General features: G+C 41.4%; 1 protein-coding gene across 13 annotated transcripts in view; it reads left to right on the top strand.

The window, feature by feature from the left end:
* The first annotated feature begins 739 nt into the window (after nucleotides 1-739).
* PARP11 (poly(ADP-ribose) polymerase family member 11) overlaps nucleotides 740-14,087 on the top strand; it is a 37,400-nt gene continuing 24,052 nt past the window's right edge. For 2 of the 13 annotated variants that reach the window (XM_014740481.3, XM_070269183.1), the window contains exon 1: nucleotides 789-986. Coding sequence is in view for 2 of the 13 variants with exons in the window: in XM_070269180.1 (XP_070125281.1) it covers nucleotides 969-986 (18 nt within the window). In the remaining 11 variants the exon portion in view is untranslated. Of the gene's footprint in view, nucleotides 987-1,274; nucleotides 1,514-14,087 lie in introns of all 13 variants that reach the window. The other 11 variants (XM_014740482.3, XM_014740480.3, XM_070269184.1 and 8 more) reach the window with 11 other exon arrangements.

Genomic DNA, 14,087 nt, shown 5'->3' with positions numbered 1-14,087 from the left:
TTCTTTTTCATTTCCTGTGGATAGATTCTACTTCTTTGCCTAGAAGATTCTTTCCCACCTGTAGCTCTTTACCCAGGTAACTTCCATAGGAGCACATCCTCAAGGTCTAAGCTTAAGCTTCTTGGTGGGGGCATATGCGGAGGCAGACACGCTATCCTAGATAAGCATGCTCTCAAAGAACCCTCTACTTGCCATACTACCATATTGCACCTTTTTATTTATCTAAATCAGTTACTTTTTGCTTTTCCTCTAGACTCTAAGCTCCATGAGGACTGCATATGGGTCAGTCCTATTCCCTACAGAGCCTAGCACACTGTCTGGCAAATAACCGTCACTTACTGAGTTCTTACTGTATGCCAAATACTGTGCAAGGTGCCTTAAAAGATCTCACTACACTCTTAGACAGATGCTATCGTCATCTCCATTCTGAGGAAGAGGACACTGAGTCAGATGGTGAAATTTGTCCCAAATGCCATTGGCCACGCTAGGATTAATTCCCAGGCCTGACTCTTGACCACTACACTCACTATATGGTGATCCATAAATGTTGGAGGAAATACAACCAGCTGCGGCTTGAAGATCTCTCGGTAGGGATGCTGCATTTGGGGTTCAGCACAGGAAGAGCGCTTAGACCAGAAGCCCTTTGAACTCCACCACAACCCAGAGGCTTGCAAACCCCGCCCCTTACGCCCCGCCCGCCGAGCCCGGAAGAGAGCGGCGGGGCGGGGCGGGGCGGGGCGGGCTTCCGGGGCGGGGCGGGGCGTGGCCGGCGCTGGTTGGCCGGCTTCGGGCGGAAGCGGGGAGGTGGTCCGACGCCGCTGGCTGTGACAGGGACGGGGAGAAGGAAGCCCTGCCTGGAGGCTACCTCTCCATCACTTCGCTCCCCGGGACCCTCGGAAAAACCCAACACCCGGGCCCCACGGTCAACCCCTTCCCCCAGGCTCTCTCCGCTCGATTTCGCCACCGTTATGTGGGAAGCGAATCCGGTGAGTCGCCGGGCGGGACGGGGCGGACCCCCTGGGCGGGGTGGACGGGCGAGGGCGGGGGTCCCGGGAGCTGCGGCCGCTCCCCGCGTCGGGCTGCGCGGCTCCCCGGCCCTGCCTTGAGCGCTGGAGACGGCTCGGCGTCTCGGGCCGCATTGCTTTCCTACTGCAGTTACTTAGTTTTCTTGCTGTTGTTTCCCCGCCTCGCCCCGTCACCGTGTGTTAGGCTTTGTGTTTGCTCTCTGATTGGAGTTTCCGGGCTCCAAGCCTGTCCCTCGTCCTTTGCCGTAGGTGTGCCTGCCTGTCCGCCCGTCTCAAGCCGGGGCCTTGCGCCTGGGTCCTGAGTGGGTCCGGGAGGAACCGCCGGTGCTCCTTTGGCGGCTTGGTGGGCAGCCGTGGAAGACCTGGGGGCTCGAGCGTGTGTCCTCAGCCCTAGACCGTGAAGTTCTTAGGTGTTTGTTTCCGTGGACAGAGCTGATGACCCGGAACGTTTCGACTCTGTCAGCCTCCCTCCTTCTTGTTTGACTCCGGTATTTGCTTTGTGTCTGCATGTGTTTTTGTTTACTTTGCTTTTATACATTTATTTATTTAATGTGCAGCCCTCAAAGAGTGGACTGTTTTGCCAAGAGTATTCCATTAATCCTGTTAGAGTTGAAATCGCCTAGTAACATGGCAAATGTACGCACTTCACGCCTGTGAGTTGACTAGGAAAGTGGCACAACCACCCTTCAGCAAATTGTTAGACTAAATATGCGAAACGACCCCATATGCTGAGAGAACCGCCTAAATTTACTTTAATACCCCTATTTCCATACTTGCAGTAACTTCTTTGCTGTAATCAATACTTCCTTTCTTTTCCATTCCTGGAATATATTTTCAGAGAAGTTAGAGAGTTTATTAGTAAGTTCCCTTATCTTTTTAAGTTTTTATCTGGTAGAAACTAGTCTGTTGGTCTCGATTTTTCGGTTCATATTGTGGTTCCATCCCAGTCCATCATGTAACAGTGGTCATCACCTAAGATTGGGGCGGGGTGGGGGGGGGAGGGTTCATACATGTAATCCTGTAAGACCACATCAGGGGAAAGTAGTTTCCGGTATTTGATTTTGGCAAAAATAATTTAGAATTATAACAGTGTGCTCTCTGCTGATATATTCAGTTTCATTATCTGTCATCAACAATCTTCATTTTTTATCATTATATATATGTGTGTGTTTGTATACATTCAATTTTTATTAGCAGTCCTTCTCTTCTTGATTTCTCCATAACAAACCCTTTAATCACCCGAGTACATGTCTTGCTCAAAGTCACATGTTTTAAATCCATTATATTGTAAGCTCCATGCGGGCAGGGATTTTTGTCTGTTTTGTTCACTACAGTATCCTCAGACTAGAGCACAGAACCCGGGATATGGTAGGCACTCAGTAAATATTTGTTGAACAACAAAGTGATTAGGTCCATATTAGAGAGAGTCCTGCTCCCACTGTTTGTTCTTCATCCCATCACATATACTACGTCAGCTTTTGCTATTGGATCATTTCTGTGTGAGGATTATAAAGGTATTAAGGAATGTCTCTTATTTAGTTTGTCTCATCTCATTTCTTTGTAAGAAATGCTCCATTCTCTCTGAAATCACCCTAACAATTTTGCTTGATTTCAGTGGAGCAGGCTGACTTTTGTTAATAGTGGTGAACCTTGCACATATAATCCCACATTCTTCTCTTGACCCTTATCATGCCACCCTAATACGTCTTAAAGCTTTATATTTTCTTACTTACTGATATTGTTTTTCTTCCTTTGAGTGAATGCTGTCAATAAGGACAGTTTAGTTTTTAAGAATACAATCCGCATTCTGCATGCAGGTTAGTAATTTGTTAGTTTCTTTTAATAGAAGAGGCATCTGGTTAGTCTGTCCAGCTGTGTTCATGGAATGAAAATTAATTTTGATGTTATCCTAAGCCAAACACAACTGGGAAGACTAAAAAAACCCCACAATCATCCTAAAAATAAATGTAGGTGACTTTTGTGTTATCCATCAGTTTAAATCACTGTGTGCCATTTCTTTTCCATTGAATGAGACAAGAAAGTCTACTTCGTGGAGGAAGGCCATTGTGAACTGCTTTAATTAAAGACTTCTGCTTAGTTTCTTCCTGTATCTTTTCAGTAGTATCCATGATTGATACGCCACATATGATCTGCAAAGATACCTTCTGTGTGATATTGTATCCCACTCCCAAGTGTTTGGAGGAAATATGATGCTGACCCTGGCCATGGTACGACTCAGAAGTAGCTGCTCCTTCCAGGTGAAAAGACTCCATGGCATAGTTTGAGTGTAGAAAATCACCCCCGAGCTTGCAACATTTCCTCATGGGGGGCGTGGTGAGAAAGCCAAAACAAAATAACCAAGAAGCTATAAACAAACTTGATCTCAGTACACAACGTTATTTATTTTTTAAGACAGTCGTCAGGTCAGTGATGATTCTCCTCGAGCCTTTCCCTGCCCAGGCACGTAGAGGTAAGTGTGAGGCCCCTGCCCAGGCAGCCCAGAGTGACAGAGCGGCAGGCGCATGCAGCTCTGAGAGGACCTCTTGGGAGTTCTCCACCCACCTGTGGGAGGTAGCCCCTGACTGATGTCCCCAGTTTAGGAAAGTGACAAAATCTGTAGAAAACCATTGGAGAGGATGCCATCGCTGCTTTGACTGTATACCCTGACTCTGTCCTGCCCTTCTTTGTCTCTTTGTCATTGTCTCCTCCCTCTTTGCTGGGGTTGGAATGAGTAGATCAGTATTACATGTGAGGAAGTTCCAGCTTCTCTCTGTCACACTGATGAGGGAAACTGAAAAATGACAAACATCTTTTCAAGATTACAAGACACCTGTTACAGTAATAAGACCTTACTTTCAATGATACACTCCTCCATAATTCTCTTCCACTTATTAACTCATACTATTAGAATAATCTGATGAGTTACCTAAGGTAGGGGAGAACGATTTTCTCAAGGTCACACAGGTGAGTAAGAACAGAAGTGTACTGGGCCCACGTCCTCTTCTGCTCCGTTCTCTTGTTTGGTGATAGCAGTGATAACGTTTGTGTATTGGCCCAGGCCTTTCCCTGCCGAGCTGCCTCTTTCTCTGTGATTTTGTATTCACAGCTGCTTCCAGACTCCCTTGGGACTATCATTCCATCTCTCCTTTTTCCATCAAGCTTCTGTTTTTTTAAAAAAAAGATTTTATTTTTCCTTTTTCTCCCAAAGCGCCCCGGTACATAGTTGTGTACTTTCAGTTGTGGGTCCTTCTAGCTGTGGCATGTGGGATGCCACCTCAGCGTGACCTGATGAGTGGTGCCATGACCGCACCCAGGATCCGAACCAGCGAAACCCTGGGCCGCTGAAGCAGAGCGCTGAACTTAACCACTCGGCCACGGAGCCAGCCCCTCAAGCTTCTTGAAAGAGTAGTCATGTACTTTTTGTCATTCTTCCTCATACCTCAGCTCCTCCAGCCCTGCTTCTGCCCCTAACACCTTACTTGGAGGTCACCAAGAACTCGAATCACCACCTACAGTGGCAGTCTTTACGCGCTCACCCTATTCTGGCTTTCTGCAACATTGATGCCATTAGAGGTGTTTCTCAAAACTCTCTTTTTTGGTTTTCCTGGGACTATACTCCTTTGGATTTCTTCTCCTTTCTGTGATTTATCCTTGAATCGTAATCTTGACTTAGCTGCACTGCCTTCATCTACCCCTGAAGTGTTTCAGCTTAACCTTTTTTTTTCCTCTCAGCACATCGTTTATTGAAGCTCCAAGGCTTCAGATGTCACTGCAGTGAATATTCCTGCCACATGTGCATCTTTAGTCCTGACCCCTTTCCTGAGCTGGGGCATGGACGGCTCAACTGGTTGTCCCTCTGATAGTTCATAGTTAGTATGTCTGAAGCAGACTCAGCAGTCATTGATTCATTACTTCCCTCAGTCAGTCAACAAATATTTAGTAAGTATCTGCTACATATAAAACACCCTTCTAGACACTAGAGAGGGAGATTACAAACATGGATCAAATCAGAGCTTGCCCCTCAGGGGCCTTGCAATATAGCTTGAGGGGAAGAAGTGATACCAGAGGGTATCTGGGGGACTAGGAAGGTTTATTGAAGTAAGTTACATTTGAGCTAGGTGTTCAAGTTACAGAAGCAATCTATAGAAGGGCAAAGGAAGCAAAATGAAAAAGCCCATGAAAGCGAAAGAGAATGGCAGGTACAATTTGGATGAAGGAGTGAAGTGGAGAAAGTGCACATCTGATGCATGGTGTCAGTATGGGCATCTTCAGAGAATGAGGATGGAGGGATTGTGGGTGGTGGGAACTAACATCTGTGTACTATCCCTTCTGCATCAGGCAGTGTATTTTATAGACATACCCTCAGGCTGGGGGGAGGGTGGGGGCAGCTTGTGTTCCTGGAAGTGAAAGTTTCATAGAGAACATGGTGTCTATGACAGTGTGTTCCTAGGATCAGCATACAGTCAGGGTTCATGATCTGGTATCTTCATCTTCTTTGCATTCTTTGTAATTGTTCTAATAGTGGATTGAGCTAAGCTTAGAGACCAGTGTGACGTGCCAGTGTTTGATGGCAGGGGGCAGTGCTAAGGAAGTGTATGCACACATAGGTTATCTAATACCCCTGTGAGGTAGGAATTAATAAATTATTATCCTCATTTTTTCAGTGACAATACTAACACTCAAAGTTTGGTGGACTTTCTGAATACGGTCAGAGACAGGTTTTAAATCTACAACTTTCTGCCTCCAGAATGCATACTCTTTCCAGTCTAACTTAGGATATAGGATTTAAAGAGAGTAGAAGACAACCTGTGAGGAAAGTCACAGAGTCAGAGATAAGGAAGGGTTCCTGAGCTGCAGGAAAGCAGGACCTTTTTGTGACACCAACTCGCATGTGTTTAGAATTTTTCTAGTGATGTGGCACGTGAGCACGAGTAGAGAATGATGTGGCCCTTGCAGGATTGGCATGGCGGATGCAGCACAAGTCAAGGAAATGAGTCTAATAGTTTTCAATATCAGAGAAGAAAAGAGTTTGGGACACAGGCTGGAAGCATGAGTTGGTGATAGTTTGGAGGAATCAGGTCGGGCGATATGCCGAGTGGGACCCATCTGGCCTAAAATGCTCAAGCAGAGTGTTGAAGTCTGTGGCTTACGCATCTCACCCTCAAAGAGGTGGACCCACTTTTGAAATAATGTCTGATGGCACTCATTTATTTGTTGAGCACCTGGTATAAGCCAGTTGGTTCTAAGACCCAGGGTTTATGGTGGTGAACAGAATGGACTAGGCCCCAGCCCTCATGGGTTTACAGCCTGGTGCAGGCAGGTAGACATTAAACCAATAATTACACGAATAACATTTAACTCCAATTGTAGTTCAGGGTCGGGAAAAAAAGAATACAGTGGAGCAGCTAGTAGTGGACTGGGAGATCAGGTAAGGCCACCTTGTGAAAGTCTCTTTTACAGAGATCTGAAGGACTGAGCAAAAGTTAGCCAGGTAAAGGTTGGGTGGGAGGCAAGGAGGGCTATTCAGACAGCAGAAATAGTGTGAGCAAAGATCCTGAGGCAGGAAGAAGCTTGGTATTTGAGGAACAGAGAGAAGCTGTATGTGGCTGGAACAAACTGAACCAGGAGACAAGGCCGATAGGTAGGTAGGAACTAGGCTGCGCATGTCTTTGTGGCACATGTTTAGGATTTTGAACTTTATCCTTAGAGGAGTGGGAAGCCATTGAAGGCTTTTTATATAGGAAGTCACATGAACATACTTGTGTTTTAAAAAAGATCATTCTGGCTGCTATGTGGAAAGTGAGTTATGTATTAGAGAGTGTGGTAGCCAGAATAATGGCCTCCCAAAGATATCCACATCCTGAGCCCCAGAAACTATAAATATGTTAGGTTACATAGCAAAGAGGAATTAAGATTGCTAATCAGCTGGCCCCATGATAGGGAGATTATCTTGCATTATACAGGTGGACCCAGTATAATCACAAGCATCCTTAAAAGTGGAAGATGGAGACAGAAGTGAGTCAGAGGGAGAGGTGACTATGGAAGAATATAGTCGAAGAGATACAGTGTTGCTGGCTTTGGAGATGTCATAGAGGGCCACAAGGCAAGGAATGTGGGTGCCTCTAGAAGCTAGAAAAACCAAGGAAATACATTCTCTCCTACAGTCTCCAGGAAGGAACCAAGCCCATGTTGATTTTAGGCCACTGAGTCCCATATCAGACTTCAACAGAATGGTAAGATAATAAATTTGTGTTGTTTTAAGTCTCTGAGTCTGTAGTAATTTGTTCCAGCAGCTATAGGAAATTAATACAGAGGGATATCAGAAAGGCTGTTGGAAGACAACTTAGGAAGCTATAGTGTCAATGCAGTCCAGGGTAGAGATGAAGGTGGATTAAGTGGGTGGTAGTGGGGAGAGAGAAGTGGATCAGTTGAGGCTGCCCTTTGAATCATGAGTGCTAGGTTTCTGGCACAGGCAGCTGGGAAGAAGGAGATGTTTTCACTGCAATGTTGAGATTGGAAAAGGGGAAGATATGGCGGAAGTGAAGAGTTTGGTTTGAGGCCTTATAGGTTTAATGTGCCTATAAGGCATCAAGCAATAAAGTCAAAGAAGCAAGTCTGGAGCTCAGAGGAGAAGGCTGGGCTACAAATTGCAGTTTCTGCCTCAGCCTGTGAAGATGGCCTTTACAATCATGGGAGTTAGTGAGATCCCTAGGACAGTGTTTCTCAAACTTTCAGCACCCATGCAGATCACCAATTTTAAAGAATAAAGCAGTATTTTAAAAATTAATGATGTTTTTTATTGAAAAGGATGATATTTTTGCAGCCTCTTACAAAGTAGGTATCTAACTTGATAGCTAGCTTGAGATGTAGGTTAGACCCAAACACTTCGGGTTTTTTACCCTATATTTCTACTAAATTAGGAAATCCCGTGCTATAATTGTAGATTGTCAACATTTGCAACTGGTGTTTGCTGGCTCTGTCAGATGTTTTGGAATACCAAGATCGAATAGACAGCGAAATTGTGGGGAGAGTTCTCCCTGAAGACTGTTCCTAGTGCCGTGTTATCAGTTGCCAAATTGACACGCTTATAGTATTAAATAACTCTAGGGGTGAATGTTTCGACCAGCCTGAATGTTTGGAAGATAGGAGCAGTGGAGTCTTAGTCATTCTTTGATTACTGCAGTCTCTGGAAAGTATCTGTTCCTGTTTTATTGTAAAATTTGGGTGTGTTCTTTATGTATCCACGGTGATAGAATCAGTCTCATGCTCTGATGAGTAAAGAAAACCATCAGATTCAGGGAAGGAATCACACCTTGGCAGTTGAGCCCATTTGCAGCATAATTTGGTGACTTTGAAAAATCTGGTCTCTTATTCTCAGCAGTAAAAATTGGAGCATTTTGGCCTTGAAGTAGTAGGTTCAGATTATTTAAGATGCTGAATGTATTTCAGCCGTCCACTTAAGCAGGCCTCTGGAAATCAAGAATGACCATTAGCATTATCAACATCATCAAGAAATGTTTTTATCACATCCTTCCGTTCAGAAACTCTTGTCAGCACTTTTTCATTTGACAGCCAGTAAACTTGAGTGGGAAGAGTAATCTTGCAAACACTGCCATTTCTTTCCACAACATCTGAGAGCACACACTCTTAATAGTCAAGATTTGCTGACATTCTGTTTTCATTATTTCCTTCAATTCTGTTCCGGTCAGGAGGCATATTGTTGACTTCTGAGTGTTCCGTATGTTTAAAATATCTCTTAGTATTACAGCAACACCTTTTCTTGCTATTTGTATAGGTTGTCCTCTGTCAGTTTTGAATGTTTGCACCTTTTTCCAGCCTGTCACAGCTCACAAAAGTATCATTGTCTCAGTGAAAACTGTCTCCCCTTGCACTGTGAGTTTTCCCTGGTAAGCAGAACAGAAGCTGCGGGGTGCTTCTGCCTCGTCACATGCCATGAGTACTGTGGGGACTGATTAGGGGTCCTCCACAAGTTGTTCCGTTTTAAAACAAAATGTATGCTGAAACACTCATGTGATGATAATTGCTCTTCCATATCGTGTGCCATTGACATTATGTGACTTCCAACAGAGTCGTTTATTAAAGAAATTTTGTCGATAGCTTGTTTTTCTCACAAAAGTTAAATTGGGCATTAAATTTGGATTGACGGGTTTCTCAGCAATATCAGGACTTAGACCTGTTTTAGCTGAAGATGCCTCTTTTGTCTTGGCCCCTTCTGTGTCCTTATCAACAAAGCAAATTGATTTGGGTCTTTGGCTGAATGATGTGGAAGTTTACTTGGTTTTACACGACCACATTGGCTGGGTACCAGTGGCTGTGAACTGATCAGCACAGCCCGAACATAATGAGATATTGTAGTGAGTTGGTAACTTTAAAGAAAATAAAGGGATTTTTGTGAAAGTCATCATTAGTCTTATATTTCAACTTTAAAATGTATGTGGACAAATTTCATTCATTACTCTTTCCTCGGAAAATGACTGCTAAAGAACTACTTCGTAGTTCTAGAGGACCATGTTTTGAAGATGCTGAGAAAGACAAGAAAAGGCTCAGGACTGAGCCTGAGGAGCCCTAAAAGTTACAGGCCCACTAGAGGTCAAAGTGCAAAGGAGATTGAGAACTCGGGGCCAAGATGATCTGGAGAGTGTGATTTCATGGAAACAGAGAAAAGAGGAGTAACTAAGGACAGAGGGACTATGGAGTGTTACGGACAGGCCAAGTAAGATGAGGGCTGCACAAGAGCCTAGGATTTAGCACTGTTGCGAAGCTCATTAATCCTAGCAAGTGCCTTTTTTTCTTTTTTTGGTGATGGTGGTGAGAGATATTAGGCCAAAAGCTAAATTAGAGTGGGTTTTAGAATGCAAGGAAAGTGACGGAGAAAACAGAGTTGTGTGTAGACAAAGAGTTATAGTTAATAAGCCACCAAAGGAGATAAAATGGAATCTTAAAAGTACTGAATCCAAAAGTAGAAAAAGGCAAAAAAGGGAACAAAGAACAGATAGGACAAATAAAAAGCAAATAGTAAGATGATACACTTAAACCTAACCATGTCAATAATCATACCAAAATAAATGCTCTAAATACCCCAATTGGAAGACAGATTGTCAGATTAAAAAGCAAGACCCATCCATAAGTTCCTCCAAGAAACACACTTTGAATGTAAAGACACAAATAGAATAAAACTAAATGGAAAGAGATATACAGTGCTAACACTAGTCAAGAGAAAGCTTGAATGATATATTAATATTAAATAAAGTCAATTTCAGAGATAATTATATTACCAGGGGTAAGGAAAATCATTTGGTAATGATACAGGGGTCAATTAATCAGTGACAATCCTAAACATTTATGTACCTAATAATAGAGCTTCAAAATATATGAAGCAAAACTAATAGAACTCCAAGGATAAAAAGACAAATCCTGCTATAGTTGGAGATTTTAATGCTCCTCTCTCAGTAATTAATAGAGTAAGTAGATAGAAATGAGCAAAGATATAGAAGACCTGAACAACACCCTTAACCAACTTGACCTAATTGACATTTATAGACTATTACACCCAACAACAGCTAAATACACCTTCTTTTCTAACTACTCAGAAAATATTTAACAAGGTGGGCCATAAAAGAAATCTCACTAAATTGAAAATTCAAGTCATATAAAGTGTGCTCTTTGATCAAAATGGAATTCAATTAGAAATCACTAAAAGATCTATAAAATCCTCAAGCATTTGGTAAATAAATAACACACTTTAACCCATTGGTCAAAGAAATAAAAAGGGAAAATAGAAAGTAGGAAAACAACATATCAAATTCATGGTATACTGCTGAAACAGTAGTTAAAGGGAAGTTTATAGTTATATTAATGCCTGTATTAGAGGAGAAGAAATGTCGCAAATCTGACAACTGCTTCCTCCTTAAGAAAGGAGAAATAGAAGAGCAAATTAAACTCAAGCAGGAGCAAGGAAATCAACTTTAGAGTGGAAGTCATTGAAACAGAAAATAACAGAGACAAATCAGTGAAACCAAAAGCTCTTTTTTTGGGAACATCAGCACAGTTGATAAACCTCTTGCCAGACAGATCAGGAGAAAGAGAATGGTTACAAATTACCAGTATTGAGAATGAGAAAGGTAATGTTGTTACATATTCTACAAACATTAAAGGATAATAAAGGAATGTTATGAACGACATAATCTCAATCAATATGACAACTTAGATGAAATGAGCATATTTCTCTTAAGACACCAACTACCAAAGCTCCCTCAAGAAGAAATAAGTGACATGAATAGTCCAGTATTTATTAAAGAATTTGAATTTGTAGAATAAGCCTACACACAAAGAAAACTCCAGACCCAGATGGTTTCACTGGTGAATTCTAACAGTTAAGGAAGAAATAGTGCCGATTCTGCACAAGCTTTCAGAAAGTTGAAGAGAGGGTAATACTTCACGACTGATTTTGTGAATCTGACATTACCCTGATACCAAAACCAGTCAAAGGCATTACAAGAAAACTACAGACCAATATCCCTAATGAACGTAGATGCGAAAATTCTAAAGAAAATTATGGCAAATCAAATCTCACAATATATAAGAAGGTTAATGCATCATTACCAAATGATGTTAATCTCAAAAATTCCAAGTTGGTGTAATATTTGAGCAGCAATCAGTGTAATTCACCACATAAACTAAAATGAAAAAAACATGATCATTTCAACCCATGCAGAAAAAGCATTTGACAAGATGCAGTATGTTCCTGATAAAAACTCTCAGCAACCTAGGAATGAAGCAGACTTGCTTAGCCTGATAAGGGATGTGGGGAAAAGAGTTCACTCAGCAGGCCTGGGTTGCTCAAACCCTGCCCATTCTCAAGAAAAGCCTATTTCCATGACTATCTTTTTCCTAGCTCCAGGGAACTGAGCTCTTGGAATGGTTTGTTTAGTAAGTGATTTGCATGCCTGAGATCTTAAGCCATGCTATACCAGTTTGTCCAGATAGTTTATATTAGCAGTGTGATTTATGTTGAACACCTGCATTTCCTATGGAGGTCTGGAACTTCAGCCACTGAGGTCAGTCACACAGGCACTATGAGATTCCATGACTAACTCCTAATAAAAACTCTGGACACCTAGGTTCAGGTGAGCATCCCTTGTTGGCAAGACCTTGTATTGTCACACATGGTTGCTGGGAGAATTAAGTGTGTCCTTTGTGGCTCCACTGGGAGGGGACACATGGAAGCTTGTACATGGTCTCCTCTGGACTTCACCCCATGTGCTTTTTCCCTTTGTTTATTTCACTCTATACTTTTGCTGTAATAAACTGTAACCATGAGTAGAGCAACTTCTGAGTCCTGTGATTTTTTTTCCCATCAGCCTGAGGGTGGTCTTGGGGACCCCTGACACAAAGGGCATCTACAGCATACCTATATCTTATGTCAAACTTAGTAGTGAAAGACTGAATACTTTGTCCCTAAGATCAAGAACAAGGAGATCATGCCCATTCTTTATTGAGCATTGTACTGAAGATTATAACCAGTGCAGTAAGGCAAGAAAAAGAAATAACAAAAATAGAATATATAGATATTCTATATATATAGAAATAACAAATAGAAAAAATATAGAATATTCTAGAGGAAAGAAGTAAAGCTATGTGTGTGTGTATGTGTATATACACCATATATATACACATATTATACACACACACACACACACACGTATATATACACATATAATGCCTATGTAGAAAATCTGATGGAATGTTCAAAAATGTAGAACTAATACATGAGTTTAGTAAGGTTGCTGGATACAGGTCCATATACAAAAATCAGTGTATCTCTTTATATTAGCAACATTCAATCAGAAATTGAAGTTTAAAATGGAATTCCATTTACAATGGTATCAAAAATATGAAACAGGCATGAATCTTGCATAAATGATGTGCAAGATCAGTACACTGAAAACTATAAAACATTACTGGAAAATATTTAAAGAAGACCTAAATAAGTTGAGGTATACTTCATTCATGAGCTGGAATACTCAGTATTGTTAAGATGCCAGTTCTCTCGAGATAGAGTGCTATGCAATTCCAGTCAATTGGAAGGACTTTGAATAGCCAGAGCGATTTTATAAAAGAAGAGCAAATTTGGAGCACTAACAGTACCTGATTTAAAGATTTAGTATGAAACCACAGTAATCAAAACAGTGTAGTATTGGCATCAAGATGGAGAAAATGATTATTAGAACAGAATAGAGAATCCAGAAATAGATCCATACACATACAGACAATTCATTTTTTATAAAAGTAAGATTCAGTGGAGAAAGGACAGTTGTTTCAACAAATGGTGCTGGAATAATTGAATATCCATAGGCAAAAAAAGAAAAAATGAACTTCAGTCCATACATTGCACTCTGTATAAAAATAAACTAAAAATACATCATAGACTTATACTGTAAATTCTGTAAGTTTCTAGAAGAAAGTGGTGAAAACTGTGAAGTTCTAGAAGAAAACATAAGAGAAAAATTTTTATAACGTTGATTAGGCAAAGATTTCTTAGATATGACTCCAGAACCATGACCCATAAAAGAAAAAATTGGTAAATTGGACTTCATCAAAATTAAAAATGTCTGCCCTTCAAAACACAGGAGAATGAAAAGATAAGCCAGTGACTGGAGAAAATTTTTGTAAAGTATATATCTGATAAAGAACTTGTACCCAGATGTATTAAAAACTCTCAAAACTCTATAAAAAGAAAACAAACAACCCAATTAAAATGGGCTAAAGATTTGAATAGACACTGCACCAGACAAGACAAGTAGATAGAGTGTAAGTATATGAAATGGTGCTCAACATGATTCTTCAACAGGGAAATGCAAATTAAAACCACAATGACATACCACGCTACATCTGTCTGTTAGATTGGCTAAAATGAAAAAGACTGACCATACAAAGTCTTGGTAAGTCTATGAAGCAACTAGAACTCTGATACACTACAGATGGGAATGTAAAATGGTACATCCACTTTTTTAAAGTTTAGCAATTTCTTAGAAATTTAAA

This window comes from Equus caballus, chromosome 6 (genome assembly GCF_041296265.1).
Source record: "Equus caballus isolate H_3958 breed thoroughbred chromosome 6, TB-T2T, whole genome shotgun sequence".
In the NCBI taxonomy this organism is placed as follows: Eukaryota; Metazoa; Chordata; class Mammalia; order Perissodactyla; family Equidae; genus Equus; species Equus caballus.
This window is presented reverse-complemented; position numbering and strand designations above follow the sequence as displayed.